At 53.0% G+C, this 12,100-nt stretch overlaps 1 protein-coding gene across 3 annotated transcripts in view; it reads left to right on the top strand.

Annotated features, from left to right (window-relative positions):
• The window catches only part of APBA2 (amyloid beta precursor protein binding family A member 2), a 222,062-nt gene that overhangs the window by 187,326 nt on the left and 22,636 nt on the right, over nucleotides 1-12,100 (top strand). For 2 of the 3 annotated variants that reach the window (XM_032593581.1, XM_030317529.2), the window contains exons 6-7: nucleotides 8,927-9,072; nucleotides 10,053-10,088. In XM_032593581.1, the coding sequence (XP_032449472.1) occupies nucleotides 8,927-9,072; nucleotides 10,053-10,088 (182 nt within the window). The remainder of the gene's footprint in view (nucleotides 1-8,926; nucleotides 9,073-10,052; nucleotides 10,089-12,100) is intronic. The other variant, XM_030317530.2, reaches the window with a different exon arrangement.

Raw genomic sequence — 12,100 nt, 5'->3', positions numbered from 1 at the left:
CCTGATGCATTTATTTGCTGACTGTGGGAGTGATGTCAGCCTGTGAGCTCCATGTTTTCTATCCTCATGCTCAAAAATGCGTAGTACCTGAATCAATAGCAGTGGTCTTGTGCAAAGCCATTTGACCCTGTGCGTACTGTCCTTATTTGTAAAATTGGGACATTGAGATCTGCTTCATGAGTTGTTGAGCACCGAATGGATCTATACCTTTGTGACACACAGAGGTGTGGTGTGTCAGGGGGTGGGGGCTCTACTCGGTGACCTTTCAGATGCACACCCACACTCCCATCCTTGGCTGTGCTCTGGCTCTACCCAGCTGCCCCCTGGATCCAAGACAGAAAAAGGCACAGGCCTTGGAGTTCATGTGATCACCTGGGCCAGGCTACTGGTTCGAAGCCTCTGTCCACCACCCACCTCATGATCATTTCCCCCAAAGGTGTCAGGGACAGGGGCCTCCAAGGCCTGACTCTATGGGACGCCCCCCTTCCCTGTTTAGAGAGGTTGGCAGAGCTTAGATTTTCCAACAGATGTTTTCATATGGAGGCTTCCCCCAGCAGGAAGGAGCCTGCTGCCCCCTATTCTTCTTTGTCCAAACTTGGCAGATACATTCTACATACACTTATGTTTGTATAATATATGTCATAACAAGAAAATTAAAAAGGAGAAATCACTCTCTGGGGAGATGGGATCTCCTTTAAACCTCTCTTTATTCTTTTGTTATTCTGTCTCCCTCTGGTGGTCTTGGCATAGTGTTAGTTCAAGAGTTGGGCCAAATTAGAGCAATTTGTGCTCAAACATGTAGGGCCAGCTGCTTTAGTATTGTAATGAAGCTCTTTGATTTTTGGTTCTGCATTTCATGATTGGAGTTGAGAGCAGTGTCTGTGAACTGAAATACGCCCCCTCCCCACACCGGCCGCTCTTCTCGGCTTCCTAATAAATGTGCAGGTAGGAGTAGGTCTGACAGGCAGGATGCTGGAGGCACCGTTTTGTTTTGTATTGTTTCCTTTTTGAAAAAAAAAAGAACAAGGCAGGAATGACAAGAGCCTCCCGCAGAGGGAGGCGGCGGAGGTGGGCATCTGTCGGAGTTGTAACAAAGACCTGAATTTTTCACTGGCTTCTTCCCAGGGAGCAGGCGTCCATAGGTGCTGGTGGTAGACCCCATTGCCCGGGATGGGGTGTCCTCACAACACAGGAGTCTGTGCCCCCTGATCCAGCAGGGCTTATTCGAGTGGTGGGAGAGACGGGGCCAGCTTTTAATATATCTATTTAGGGACATAGATTTAAACGGGAAATGAGCTTCAGAAAGGTCTGGCGAGCTGCCCATGTTCACCCTGGGAACTGGTAAAAGTGGCCTCAGAGGGTGGGAGTCAATTCAAAAGGCAAGGCCTACCTCCGTGCCCCAGGGATGGGCTCCACAGAGTGCCATTCGACTCCCACCCCACAGATAGGGCATGAAGACCCTTGCCCAGGCCCAGATCCCTCCCTGAGTGCTGGCTGAGGGTGTGGGTGGGTGGTTACCCCAGGCTGCAAGGACCACCCAGACTTTCCCACAGAACGCAGAGGCACCATCTAGTGGTCAGTAATGGTCATTGCAGGGAGGACGGGTGGCTTGGGCCCAGCTATGGGGTGACCTTGGGCAAATGATGGGCACTTGGAACCACACTCACTGGAGAGAATGAGGCCTGAGGGGAAGATGGGGTGAGATAGTAGAAATACACATACTTCAGTCAGAAGCCCTGACGGTCAGGGTGGAAGGTGCTGCCATGTGATTGGCAGTCCCCTTGCCCTCTGTGGGGGTGACATCTGTCTTCCCCTAGCTGGTGACAGGTGCCTGTGTGCCTGCAGTGCACACCAGGGCTGCTGATGGATGGACAGGGAGGGGTTCCTCCCTCCATGCCCCTCCCCATTCGGCAGCCACCCCTCTCCTGTCCCCTCTTCCCCTCCCTTGGTGTCTCCAGCCCTGGCCAGCTGGAGAAAATTTGTCATCTCCAGAGTGAGGACCAAGGCACCTGAGATGGAAGGAGCAGGTGGGAGTCTCGCCCTTGGGACCTGGGGCTGCGTGAGAAAGCTGACACTGGCCTGGCCTCTCAGAGGGCTTTGCTTCTAAGATGGCGGGGAGGGTGAGTTCTTGTGTGCTGGAGATCAGGTATCCCCACACTGACTGCTCTTCAGTGTGACCTGGGGGGCAGGGGTGCAGTGCAGATTCCCAGGCCCCACTCCGGGTCCACCGAGGCAGAATTTCTCAGATGGGGCTGGGGACTCTGCAGGCCCCTTGGTCTCTGAGCATGATTCCAGACACAGAAGGAACTGCTTGGGATCTTCTTCTCTCCCTCTTTCTGTCCTCATGTGCTGCAGCTTCAGGTGTTTTAAATGACCTGCCACATCCCCCTACCCCCTCCGGTACAGGGTTTGGAAAAGGTTTGCACCACTTTGTATCTGCAGCCGGGAGGTTCCTCATGTTGATGATGGTGGAGGCCACCGTTTGGGATGTGGCTGCCTTTGGGTCTGGTCCCCACTTTGTCACTTAATATCAGCCTGGTCACAGCATCCCTTTGTCCTGTGAGCCTCGGTGCACTGTCCTGCAGCCTGCTCACAAGGCCATGTGAGCACGTTAGCTGGCCTTGAACACTGCCTGCTGTCATCGCTGCTGCCTCCCTCGTCTGGTGCTCGAGGCCCTGCCTCAGCTAAGTGCCATGTATGACTTCTGTTTTGAGTTAGGTGCAAATAAAAGCTATGAATTCAGCAATTAATGTGTTGTACTTTATATGCTTTTAGTGTTTATGAAGCTTATCCTATTAATCTTAATTTTGTGAAAACCCTAAGGAGATAGAAATCAGGAATTCCCCCTCAGCCCATTTTGCTGGTGAGAAAATAGAGGCAAACAAAAGAGAGGAAGTGAGAGGAGAGAGGGAGAGGAAGAGGACTGTCCAAAGGGCACAAAGGAGGGTGTCAGTTTCCCAGAACACCCCAGAAAACACTCCTTTTCAAGTATCTCCCTTCCCATCATTTGGGTCCTGTGCCCCTTAGCGTCTGCGAGCAGCCTTTCCCCTTCTCATCAGATCCGGACTGAGTCCCAGTCACCTCACACCGGGTTTTGCTTCCTGCCTCCTACTTCCTGTCTGAAAAAACCTTACTTTTTCCTTTGCTTTGTTTACCCAACCATCTGAGAGAGGGCACCTCCCAGCCTTGTCCCAGTCATTGCCATGGCTATCCCAGCCCTGGGGACACAGCCTGGCCCTCAACACTGACAGGCAGGAGGGGGAGAGGCAGGTGCCTTCCCTCTCTGCCGAATCAGGAGGACCAGCCAGTTCCCCGCCCCACCCAGCACAGATCCCCCAGGCCTTGTTGCAATATTAAAACAGTCATGACGGTGAGGTAACTTGGTGAGCCCTTCTCTGTGCCTGGTGGGTTGCTAAGCCCTGGCTGGCGCTGCCTCACTGCACCATGCGTGGGCCCTGGGGTGAGTGGTCCTGGGGTCACAGGCCTGGGGAGTTGCGGGTTCAGAGGTGTGGCCCCTCTCCTGGATGGCCCTTCTGGTCTTCAGGTCTCTGAGAGGCCTCAGCCATGGGTCTCCCCTGTCACTCTCCGCACAAGAGTGAAGACGCTGGTCATGGAGCAGGGCCACGCTCCGGGGGATGCGGGGTGCCAGGCCACTTGCTGCCAGGATTACCTTCCTCTCGGGTCTCGACTCCTCTTTCTCTTGTGTTTGGGCTTGTGGTAATATAGGTGCTTTATTACCTTGATAATTTAAAGTGCCTGCCCACAGAAAGCACCGCATTGTATCTGCGGGCCCAGGTGCCGTGGTGGCCACTTCATCTTGACTCCCCACTGGGTGCACAGGCCCGGTTATGAGGTGTGGCCCTGGGGGGTCAGAGCCACAAGCGCTGCTCGTGTGGCGTTCATGTGTGTGTGTGTGTGTGTGTGTGTGTGTGTGTACGTGCGTGGGTGGGTGTGTGCATACCTGTGTGTTGTGTGTGTGTGGGGGGGTGAGGGCTTGTTGATCTATGCTGGACTTTTGGTGAGGAGAGTCTGGGAGGAGCCCTCAGAGGTCCTACCACCCAGGTACCTGTGATGGGCTGGTTCTCTCCCACCAGAGCCAGTGCCGACTGGACTGAAGGCCAGAGTGGGTGGCCTGGGAGGAATGTGGGGCAGCTGGGCTGGAGGAGAAGTCACCATCCCACAACAGAGGACCGCCACTGGCACTGACCTTTGGGGAAGGTGGTGGTAACAGTGGCATGAAAAACGTTTGATCTATACATGCATCAGGGGTCGGTATGCTTTTCTTCGGTGTCTTTTAAGCACTAAAAGAGGAAGCTTATAGACCTACCAGAAGCTAGGATAACCCCCGGACCCTCCCACCCACCTTCCCTCAGCTCCCAACCTCCACCCCAGTCCCTCCTACCACCAAGCCCTCATGCCCCCCCACCCCATTGAGACCCCCTGCACCCATTCCCATTCTGCCCTCACTGATCCCCTGAACGCTTTGGCTACCCACCTTCGCTGTCACAGGCAGCCTCCTCCAGACCCAGCAATGTCACCTGTGTGGGAAGAACTTTTCCAGAGACACGGATGTGGTGGGGAGGCCATCCCAAAGGGCCCAGACCCACAGTGTGGACATTGGAGGAAAGGGGACCCCCTTTGTCATGTCTCCCCCTACCCAGCCCCCAGCCCAAGTCTCCTGAAGGGACCCCTTCTCTTGGTTCTGTAGCAGGCGATGCTTCTTTCCTCCAGACATGGACGACAGAGCTGGGGCCGGGTGAGGGGCTTCAGGCTTGCTGAGAGGTGTTGCCAGCAGCCTGTGGAAGTTTCCAGAGTATCATCTATGGGGAGAGCCAGGGAGGTCCTGAGGCATCAGTGGCTTCTGCAGATAGTGCTGGGGGGCTGAGGGCTGGAGCCTTGGGATTGGTTCCCTGAGGGTTTGCTAGAGACTTCCACAAGTGTTATCAAAGATCCCTGGAGTAAACCACTGAGCACCCAAGAGGAAGGGGTACATCATCTGGGGGCTCTGCGGAGGCTGTCAAGGTCAGTGGGGAGAAGGGGCGGGGTCCCCAGGACAGTGGGGTCAGGATGGGAGGGCCCCCACTGTTCCATGGGGCATGACCTGGGGCATTCCTAAGTTGGAACCTGCCAGGGCCTGGTATTATTAATAGGTTTCTTTCAAACTTCAGAACACTTCACCTTGTTCTAAAGCACTTTATAAGGGGCACCTGGGTGGCTCAGTCGGTTAAGCATCTGACTTCAGCTCAGGTCATGATCTCACAGTTCATGGGTTTGAGCTCTGCATTGGGCTCTGTGCTGACAGCTCAGAGCCTGGAGCGTGCTTCGGATTCTGTGTCTCCTTCTCTCTCTGCCCCTCCCCCGCTCGTGCGTGCTCTGTCTCTCTCTGTCTCTGTCTGTCTCTCTTTCAAAATAAATAAACGTTAAAAAAAAATAAAGCACCTTATAAAATTGGCTTTAGTGCAGGAGCCGTGGCACTGCTGTGGAAGAGATGACAGCGGTTCTGTATCTGTGGTTTCCCCACATGTGTGTGAGTCTGATGTGTGTGCCCCTGGGTATGGATCTTCAGGCAGACAATGTAGACTAATGCACACATGCTATGACCCGCTTTGGAGCTTTAATCTCATGTCCACAGAGCTGAGGTTTGTTCCAGTGAAAGCGTGATGTACGCTCCCCCTCCTGGGGCATCTCAGCTTTGTGTGCCCTTTTCTCCTGTGGATTAAAGAGAACTAAAGTTTCAGAAGCATTTAGAAAACTTGCCCTGAACCCATGGTGGGCCTGGTTTCAGGGAAGTTGCACAATCACTTCTCAGGGTGAAAGCCTGCTCACTACAGGCCACACACTGGGCTCCTGGCACCTGAGCGGCCTGGTGGGCGTGTGGGCTGGAGCCGGGGCCCCAGACTCTGGGATCTGCTGACGTCGGGTTGAGGCCAGTGAAACTCTCCTTGTCCCCTCACGGACACATACCTCTGAATGGGAACACTGTGTTTTGGAGCTCAGGGACTTCTGTCTGTATCCTGAGAGCAATCAGAGGCCCCGTGGAGTTTATAGCAGGGGAGGATAAAAGATCAGGTCTCCCATCTAGAAGGACCTCTGGTGGCAGCATGGTCTGTGTGGAAGATTCATGTCTTAGTCCTGCCACTGTAACAAAACACCAGAGGCTGTGGCGGTTTATAAACAACAGACATTGATTTCTCACAGTTGTGGAGGATGGAACTCCAAGGTCAGGGTGCCCGTGTGGTCGAGTTCTGGTGGGAGCCCCCTTCCAGGCTGCAGATGGTATTTTTCTATGTCCTCCTGTGGCAGAAAGAGGGCAAGGTGTTCTCTGGGGTCCCTCTTATAAGGGCACGGACCCCATTCATGAGGGCTCTACTCTCCTGACCTAATCACCTCCCAGATGTCATATTTCTAATAGCATCACATTGGGGCTTAGGGCTTCAACATAGGAAATGAAGGGACACAAATGGGCAACTGGAGAAAGACTCAGGATAGGTGTGGTGGCAAAGTGGACAGCACTCAGGGGATGGGTTGGATATGGATGTGAAGGCTATGCAGCTGGGAGGGTGGTGGTGTCCAAGAGGAAGAACCAGGCTCAGTGCCCGGATGGCGGTGGGATATTGGGACTTGCTTTGGACGTGTTGAGATGGGGCCATCCCAGGAGAGCCAGCAAGCAGGCTGCTGAGTACATGGGGTTGGGGTTTGGAGAACTACAGTACCCCTCATCAGCAAGCAAGTGGTCATGGAAGCCCGAGGCACTAAGTCCCCAGGATGTCAGCATTCTGTGGCCTCGTGGAGGAAGGGGTACCTGCAGAGAGCCAAGAAAGAACAGCCAGCGACAGAGGAGGACACTGAGTGACAGGCAAGTGAGGAAGACATGTCTCAAGGAGGCAGGTGACACGATGACCAGAAGGCCCACTGAATGTGAGGGCACTGAGGTCGTGTGCAGCTTTAGTGTGGGGGACATTGGAGCAGGGACACAGCGGTTAGGTTGGGATGTGCTGAGGCAGTTCTTTCCAGATATTTGCCTTCGAGAGGGAGGAGGGAGGGGGCCCACTGGAGGCGGGGATGGGTGAAGGAGGCTTTGGAACCCGCCAGGGGACACTGGAGGGTGTTTAAAAGCCCTGAGAAGACCCAACTCATAGGACTTGACTCTGAGAGGGATGGGGTCACAGGTGATCCTCAGCCCCCAGTGGGGACCCACTGCCTCACAGAACCCTGGGAAGGAAGACTGCTTAGATGGCCTGTCCCTCAGGGAGCACAGGTGACACTCTGTCAGGTACAGTGAAGGGGGAGGGGCAACTGGAAGTTCCAGAACATGGGGGAAGCTATGAAATGGTGCTTGCATAGTGGGAGAGGAGGCACTTCTCAGAGGAACCTCTCAGGGTTGCCAACAAGTTTTGAGGGCATTTTGGTCCATGAATTTGTAATGGAACCAACTTGCCTTGTTGGGCGGCTCTCTTTCCAGCTTCAGGCCTCCCAGAGAATGGGTGTTTGGAGTTCTGTTGAGTCCTTGGGGCGGGGGCAGAGGTTCAAGGGCAGTGGGCAGATGTTATGGGACTGGTGAACGGTGGCATCTGGGCTAGGCGAGTGGATACTTTGAGAAGCAGAGTGGGTCAGAGGTGAGAACATGAAACAGCTGGCGGAGGGGACTGCTGGCCCTGGGACCTGGGGAGCCACAGGATAGCCAGCCCTGGGGACACTGGAGCGAGGGGGAGCCTGAGAACCAGAGCCAAGGGCCCTCACAAGGAGGGATCTGGCCAGAGGCAGGCAGGGAGAGGGAAGAAGGCTGTGTGACCTGGAAAGGAAGGTGGGTGGGTCTCAGAGGCAAGCTGAGTGATGGTTACTGACTACGGACTCAGGACTGTGCTTGCTCATTAGACATATTGCCTGTGCCTGCTTTTGTCCTACAGGTGCAGAGGTGCCTAGGACAGACAGACCGCAAAGCCCAAGATATTTTGCATCTAGCCCCTTAGAAAAGGTTTGCTGATCTTACCTCCAGCTGCCTGTCCAGGACAGGAGCCACTAGCCATATGTGTCTATTTCTATGTAAATTGGTTAGGTTGTATAAAATTAAAAAATTCAGTTCCTCTGGGGCTCCTGAGTGGCTCAGTTGGTTAAGCGTTCAACTCTTGGTTTTGACTCAGGTCATGATCTCACAGTTTGTGGGTTCGAGCCCCGCATCAGACTCTGTGCTAACAGTGTGGAGTATGCTTGGGATTCTCTCTCTTCCTCTCTGTCTCTGCTTCTCCCCTGCTCACACTCTCTGTCTCTAAATAAATAAATAAACTTAAAAAAATATTCAGTTCCTCTTGCAGTAGCCACAGTTCAAGTGCCCCAAAGCCATACATGGCTGGCAGTTCCTGTACTGAACCGCACGAAGATAGAACATTCAATATCATGGCAGGAAATTCTGTTGACAGCGCTGGCCTAGAGGCAGCAGGTGGAGCAAGCACCATGTCACCCAGCCTGGACCTGAGGTGTATGGGATGGGGGTGCCCACCCAGGCATGTGACAGGGCCAGAATCCTACAGTGCAGAAGTGGAGGAGAAAGCCCCAGAAGAACTGTAGGGTAGCAGGCAGTGTCTGCTCACTGTCCTGAGTTCCAGAGGGCTCTGGGGCAGGCATGGAAATGCTGCCCACTTGGGGACAGGGCATCTCTGGGATTGTAGCAAGTGGCTGTCACCATGGAGGCTGAGGTGCCTTGAGTGACCTGGAATTGTCCTCCTGTATCATGCATGTAGAGTTTTCTGACCGGGGTGTTGATTTTGTGAAACTACTTATACCAGGCACTGTGTAGTGAGGAGGGAAGCAGACTGGCCTCCCTCTGCTGGCTGCAGATGGGCAATGGTTCAGCCCTTCTCCTTTGTCCCCTGTCCCTGCTGCCTTGTTCCTTTGTCCTCTGGGAAGATGCTAACTGTGCCCTCTTCAGTTCCAGGGCCCTGCGAACCAGAAGACCTCATTGATGGGATCATCTTTGCTGCCAACTACCTGGGGTCCACCCAGCTGCTCTCAGAACGTAACCCTTCCAAAAACATCAGAATGATGCAGGCACAGGAGGCCGTCAGCCGGGTCAAGGTACTGGTGGGCTCAGCAGAGCCCTGGTTCACTGAGGGGAGACACTGGAGTTGGGAAGGGGGACGCAACCACCCTCAGCAGGGAGAGCGGGAATGCCTGAGGCACCTGGAGAGGCCAAGGGAGACTTTGGCCTGTCTAGAAGAATGCTGGGCTAGGGACAGAGGCTGCTGGCTCCTTAATGAGGAGCCACCACCGGGCCACTGGAGACACAATTTTTAAAGGTTCCACCACATTCCATTCATAAAACACATTTGTGTGGAGGCTCAAATCCCATTTTGATGGTCTGTATATCTTTGGCACCAAAGTGCTTGCAGAAGGGGAAACAAAGGAATCACATTTTTCGTTTAAATAGAAATTTCTGACGTATTTGCTGCTCTGGGTACCCATTGAATCGCCTGGTTTTGAACACCGGGTACAGACGGGCAGGAGAAAGATGAGGCCAAGTCAGCAAAACTAAGGGGGTCAGGAGAGAAGGGCGTGGTGGCTTGAGGAGGTGCCCCTCTGGGCAGTTCAGGGTCTGTGGATGCTGCTGGCCTCTATAGGGTGAGAAATCATGTCAGACCCCTCCCCCCCTCTTTTATAGAGGCAAAGGGGTCTGTGATGTGAGCCCATGGTGGTCAGGGGAGGAGATGCACAGAGCCACGGGCCCTCCTGCCCAGACCCCAGTCCTGCTCCCTTGCCTAGAGCCTGACACTTTTCTGCCAGTTCTGCATCTCTCTGTCCTTAGTCTTACCCTCGTAGATCTGGGTGGCTGTTGGTAATTTCCAGCACTTGGGGGACGTGTGTGGGCTTTTCTTGGTCAGTGTGTGTGCTCCCCGAAGTGATGGCTATGCACCCATCCTGCCCCTGCCCCTTTCCTCTGAGCACAAGGTCTGAGTCCCAGGGTGTTAACCATAAGTCTAAAATAACTTTGCCGCCCTTCCTTCTCTTCCTTTCTTTCTTCCTTTGTCTGTTTTTCTTTTCTCTTACATGCTGCTCAGAGGATGCAAAAGGCTGCTAAAATCAAGAAAAAAGCGGTGTGTAGGACCAAGGGGTTTGCTGGTGTTTCTGGGCTTTGTCCTATGCAGTTTGGGGGGTGGTCCTATTTGTAGGAACACAAATCATGTGGCAAACAGCTTTTTCCTCCTCTTCTCTTGGTAGATAAACAGATTTTTGAACAAAACCACAGACACTTTTTTTTTTTTAACCACCCACTTATAGGAGAACCTCATCATTGCCCTTGTTACATTTTTGTTCAGTCTCTCATGCCAGAACATGGTTAATGCTGTGACGTTACTGTTTCCCATCAACGGCTTTCACATGTAGCATTTCACATGACCATGTGACGCATTGAGTGCTTCGGCCTCCTGTACAGAATTAATTAAATTGTTCTGATATTTAAAGACTCATTAAGTTTAATTTACTAAATCAGGATGATGAGAAGGTCAGCTTGTCCATGAGTTGCGTTCTCCACTGGTAAGAGTTTCTGGAGCATGAGCAAACTTTAAAAAAAATTGAGGTGACCCCCTGGTCATTTGTTTGTAAAACTGGTCATTTAGTAAATGCTGGGTCCTCCCGATACAGGAAATCTCAAATGCTTGGCGTTGGAAGACGCTCACTTGGTGCAGGTGCAGTCTTGGTGCTTTGACAGCAAGAGATTTAGTCCTCCACCCTCATCTAGGACACCTGTTTTCTGTCTGTGTGGCCAGAGGAGCCTGTCTGGTGGCTCCCTTCCTCCTGCGGTGAGACTTCTCTCCCCGTGACATTTGCTCTTTGTCCTGCGGTGTTTCCTAGGACAGGAAGGAACTCAGCCATCTCCCTCTGCCCAAGCCGGCTTTCTGCTGGGAGCCTCCAGGCAGTGCAGATGGGTTGGCTTTGCAGACCTATAATTGGGGTGTGCTCCCCCGCCCCACCAAGGAGGAGGTGTCCCTTGCCTGCAGTTGTCCCGTGCACCCCTACACCCCTGTGCCCAAATACCAGGCAGCTGGAACAGGGCTCTGTTGTGCCTGGTCCTCAGATCTGTAGTCCAGAGAGCCCGAATGGGTGGGAGCAGGCAGACCCAGCTCAGAAGAGCCTCTGCGGCTGGCTCACCTGATTATATCCATGGAGAATTGTTCTTCCCTTGGGGCAAGGGGATGTTCAGGATCGTGGCTGAGGGCTCCTTTTCTGGTGTGCTCACATCTAGCCAGGCAAGTGCTGATAGGAGCCCAGGACCAGGAGTAAGCAGCATCCCCACACAGCTGACGTGCTGCTGACTGTGGGGTCATGGTGCCCCCACCCACAGACATGCCCACCTGATTGCTGGCCCTCTGTTGGATGCATGGTGCGCTCCCCCTTTCTTCCAGCAGAGAGTACAATGGGGCGAGTTTTGCTGTTCACCATTAGTGATCAGGTTTTGGCTTAATCCATTCACAACCCCCCCCACCCCCCGCCATCTGAGCTCATTCAGCTCTATGTGTGTGTCCCTGTTCTCTGATCAAGTACATCATAGCGCTCAAACTTCCTGCAAACTTTTTTTTTTTTTTTGCTTCTGGCCCAACCTGTTTTTGTTTTTTTGTTTTTTGTTTTTAGCAAAAAGATTTTGAGGAATAGCCCCACACTATAATGTTTAGAAGCATGTGGATGTAGGATATAACCTGGTTTTTCAAATCAGAGAAAAAGTAGTTCTTCTACATTCCTGCAAAGTATTTTCACCTGGATTATTTTGAACTGTGTTTTTTTAAAAATTATTTTTTTAATGTTTTTATTTATTTTTGAGACAGAGAGAGACCAAGCATGAGCAGGGGAGGGGCAGAGAGAGAGAGGGAGACACAGAATCCGAAGCAGGCCCCAGGCCCCGAGCTGTCAGCACAGAGCCCAACGTGGGGCTCGAACCCACAGACTGTGAGATCATGACCTGAGCTGAAGTCGGACGCCCAACCGACTGAGCCACCCAGGCGCCCCAGAACTGTGTTCTCTTTAAAATCAGTTAAAAGCAGTGTCATCTCATGGTGGGCTGAAAGCCCCAAAGACTGCTTCCCTTGAAAACAGAGCTAAAATACGAATTTAT

Source organism: Lynx canadensis, chromosome B3, assembly GCF_007474595.2.
Source record: "Lynx canadensis isolate LIC74 chromosome B3, mLynCan4.pri.v2, whole genome shotgun sequence".
Classification (NCBI taxonomy): domain Eukaryota; kingdom Metazoa; phylum Chordata; class Mammalia; order Carnivora; family Felidae; genus Lynx; species Lynx canadensis.
This window is presented reverse-complemented; position numbering and strand designations above follow the sequence as displayed.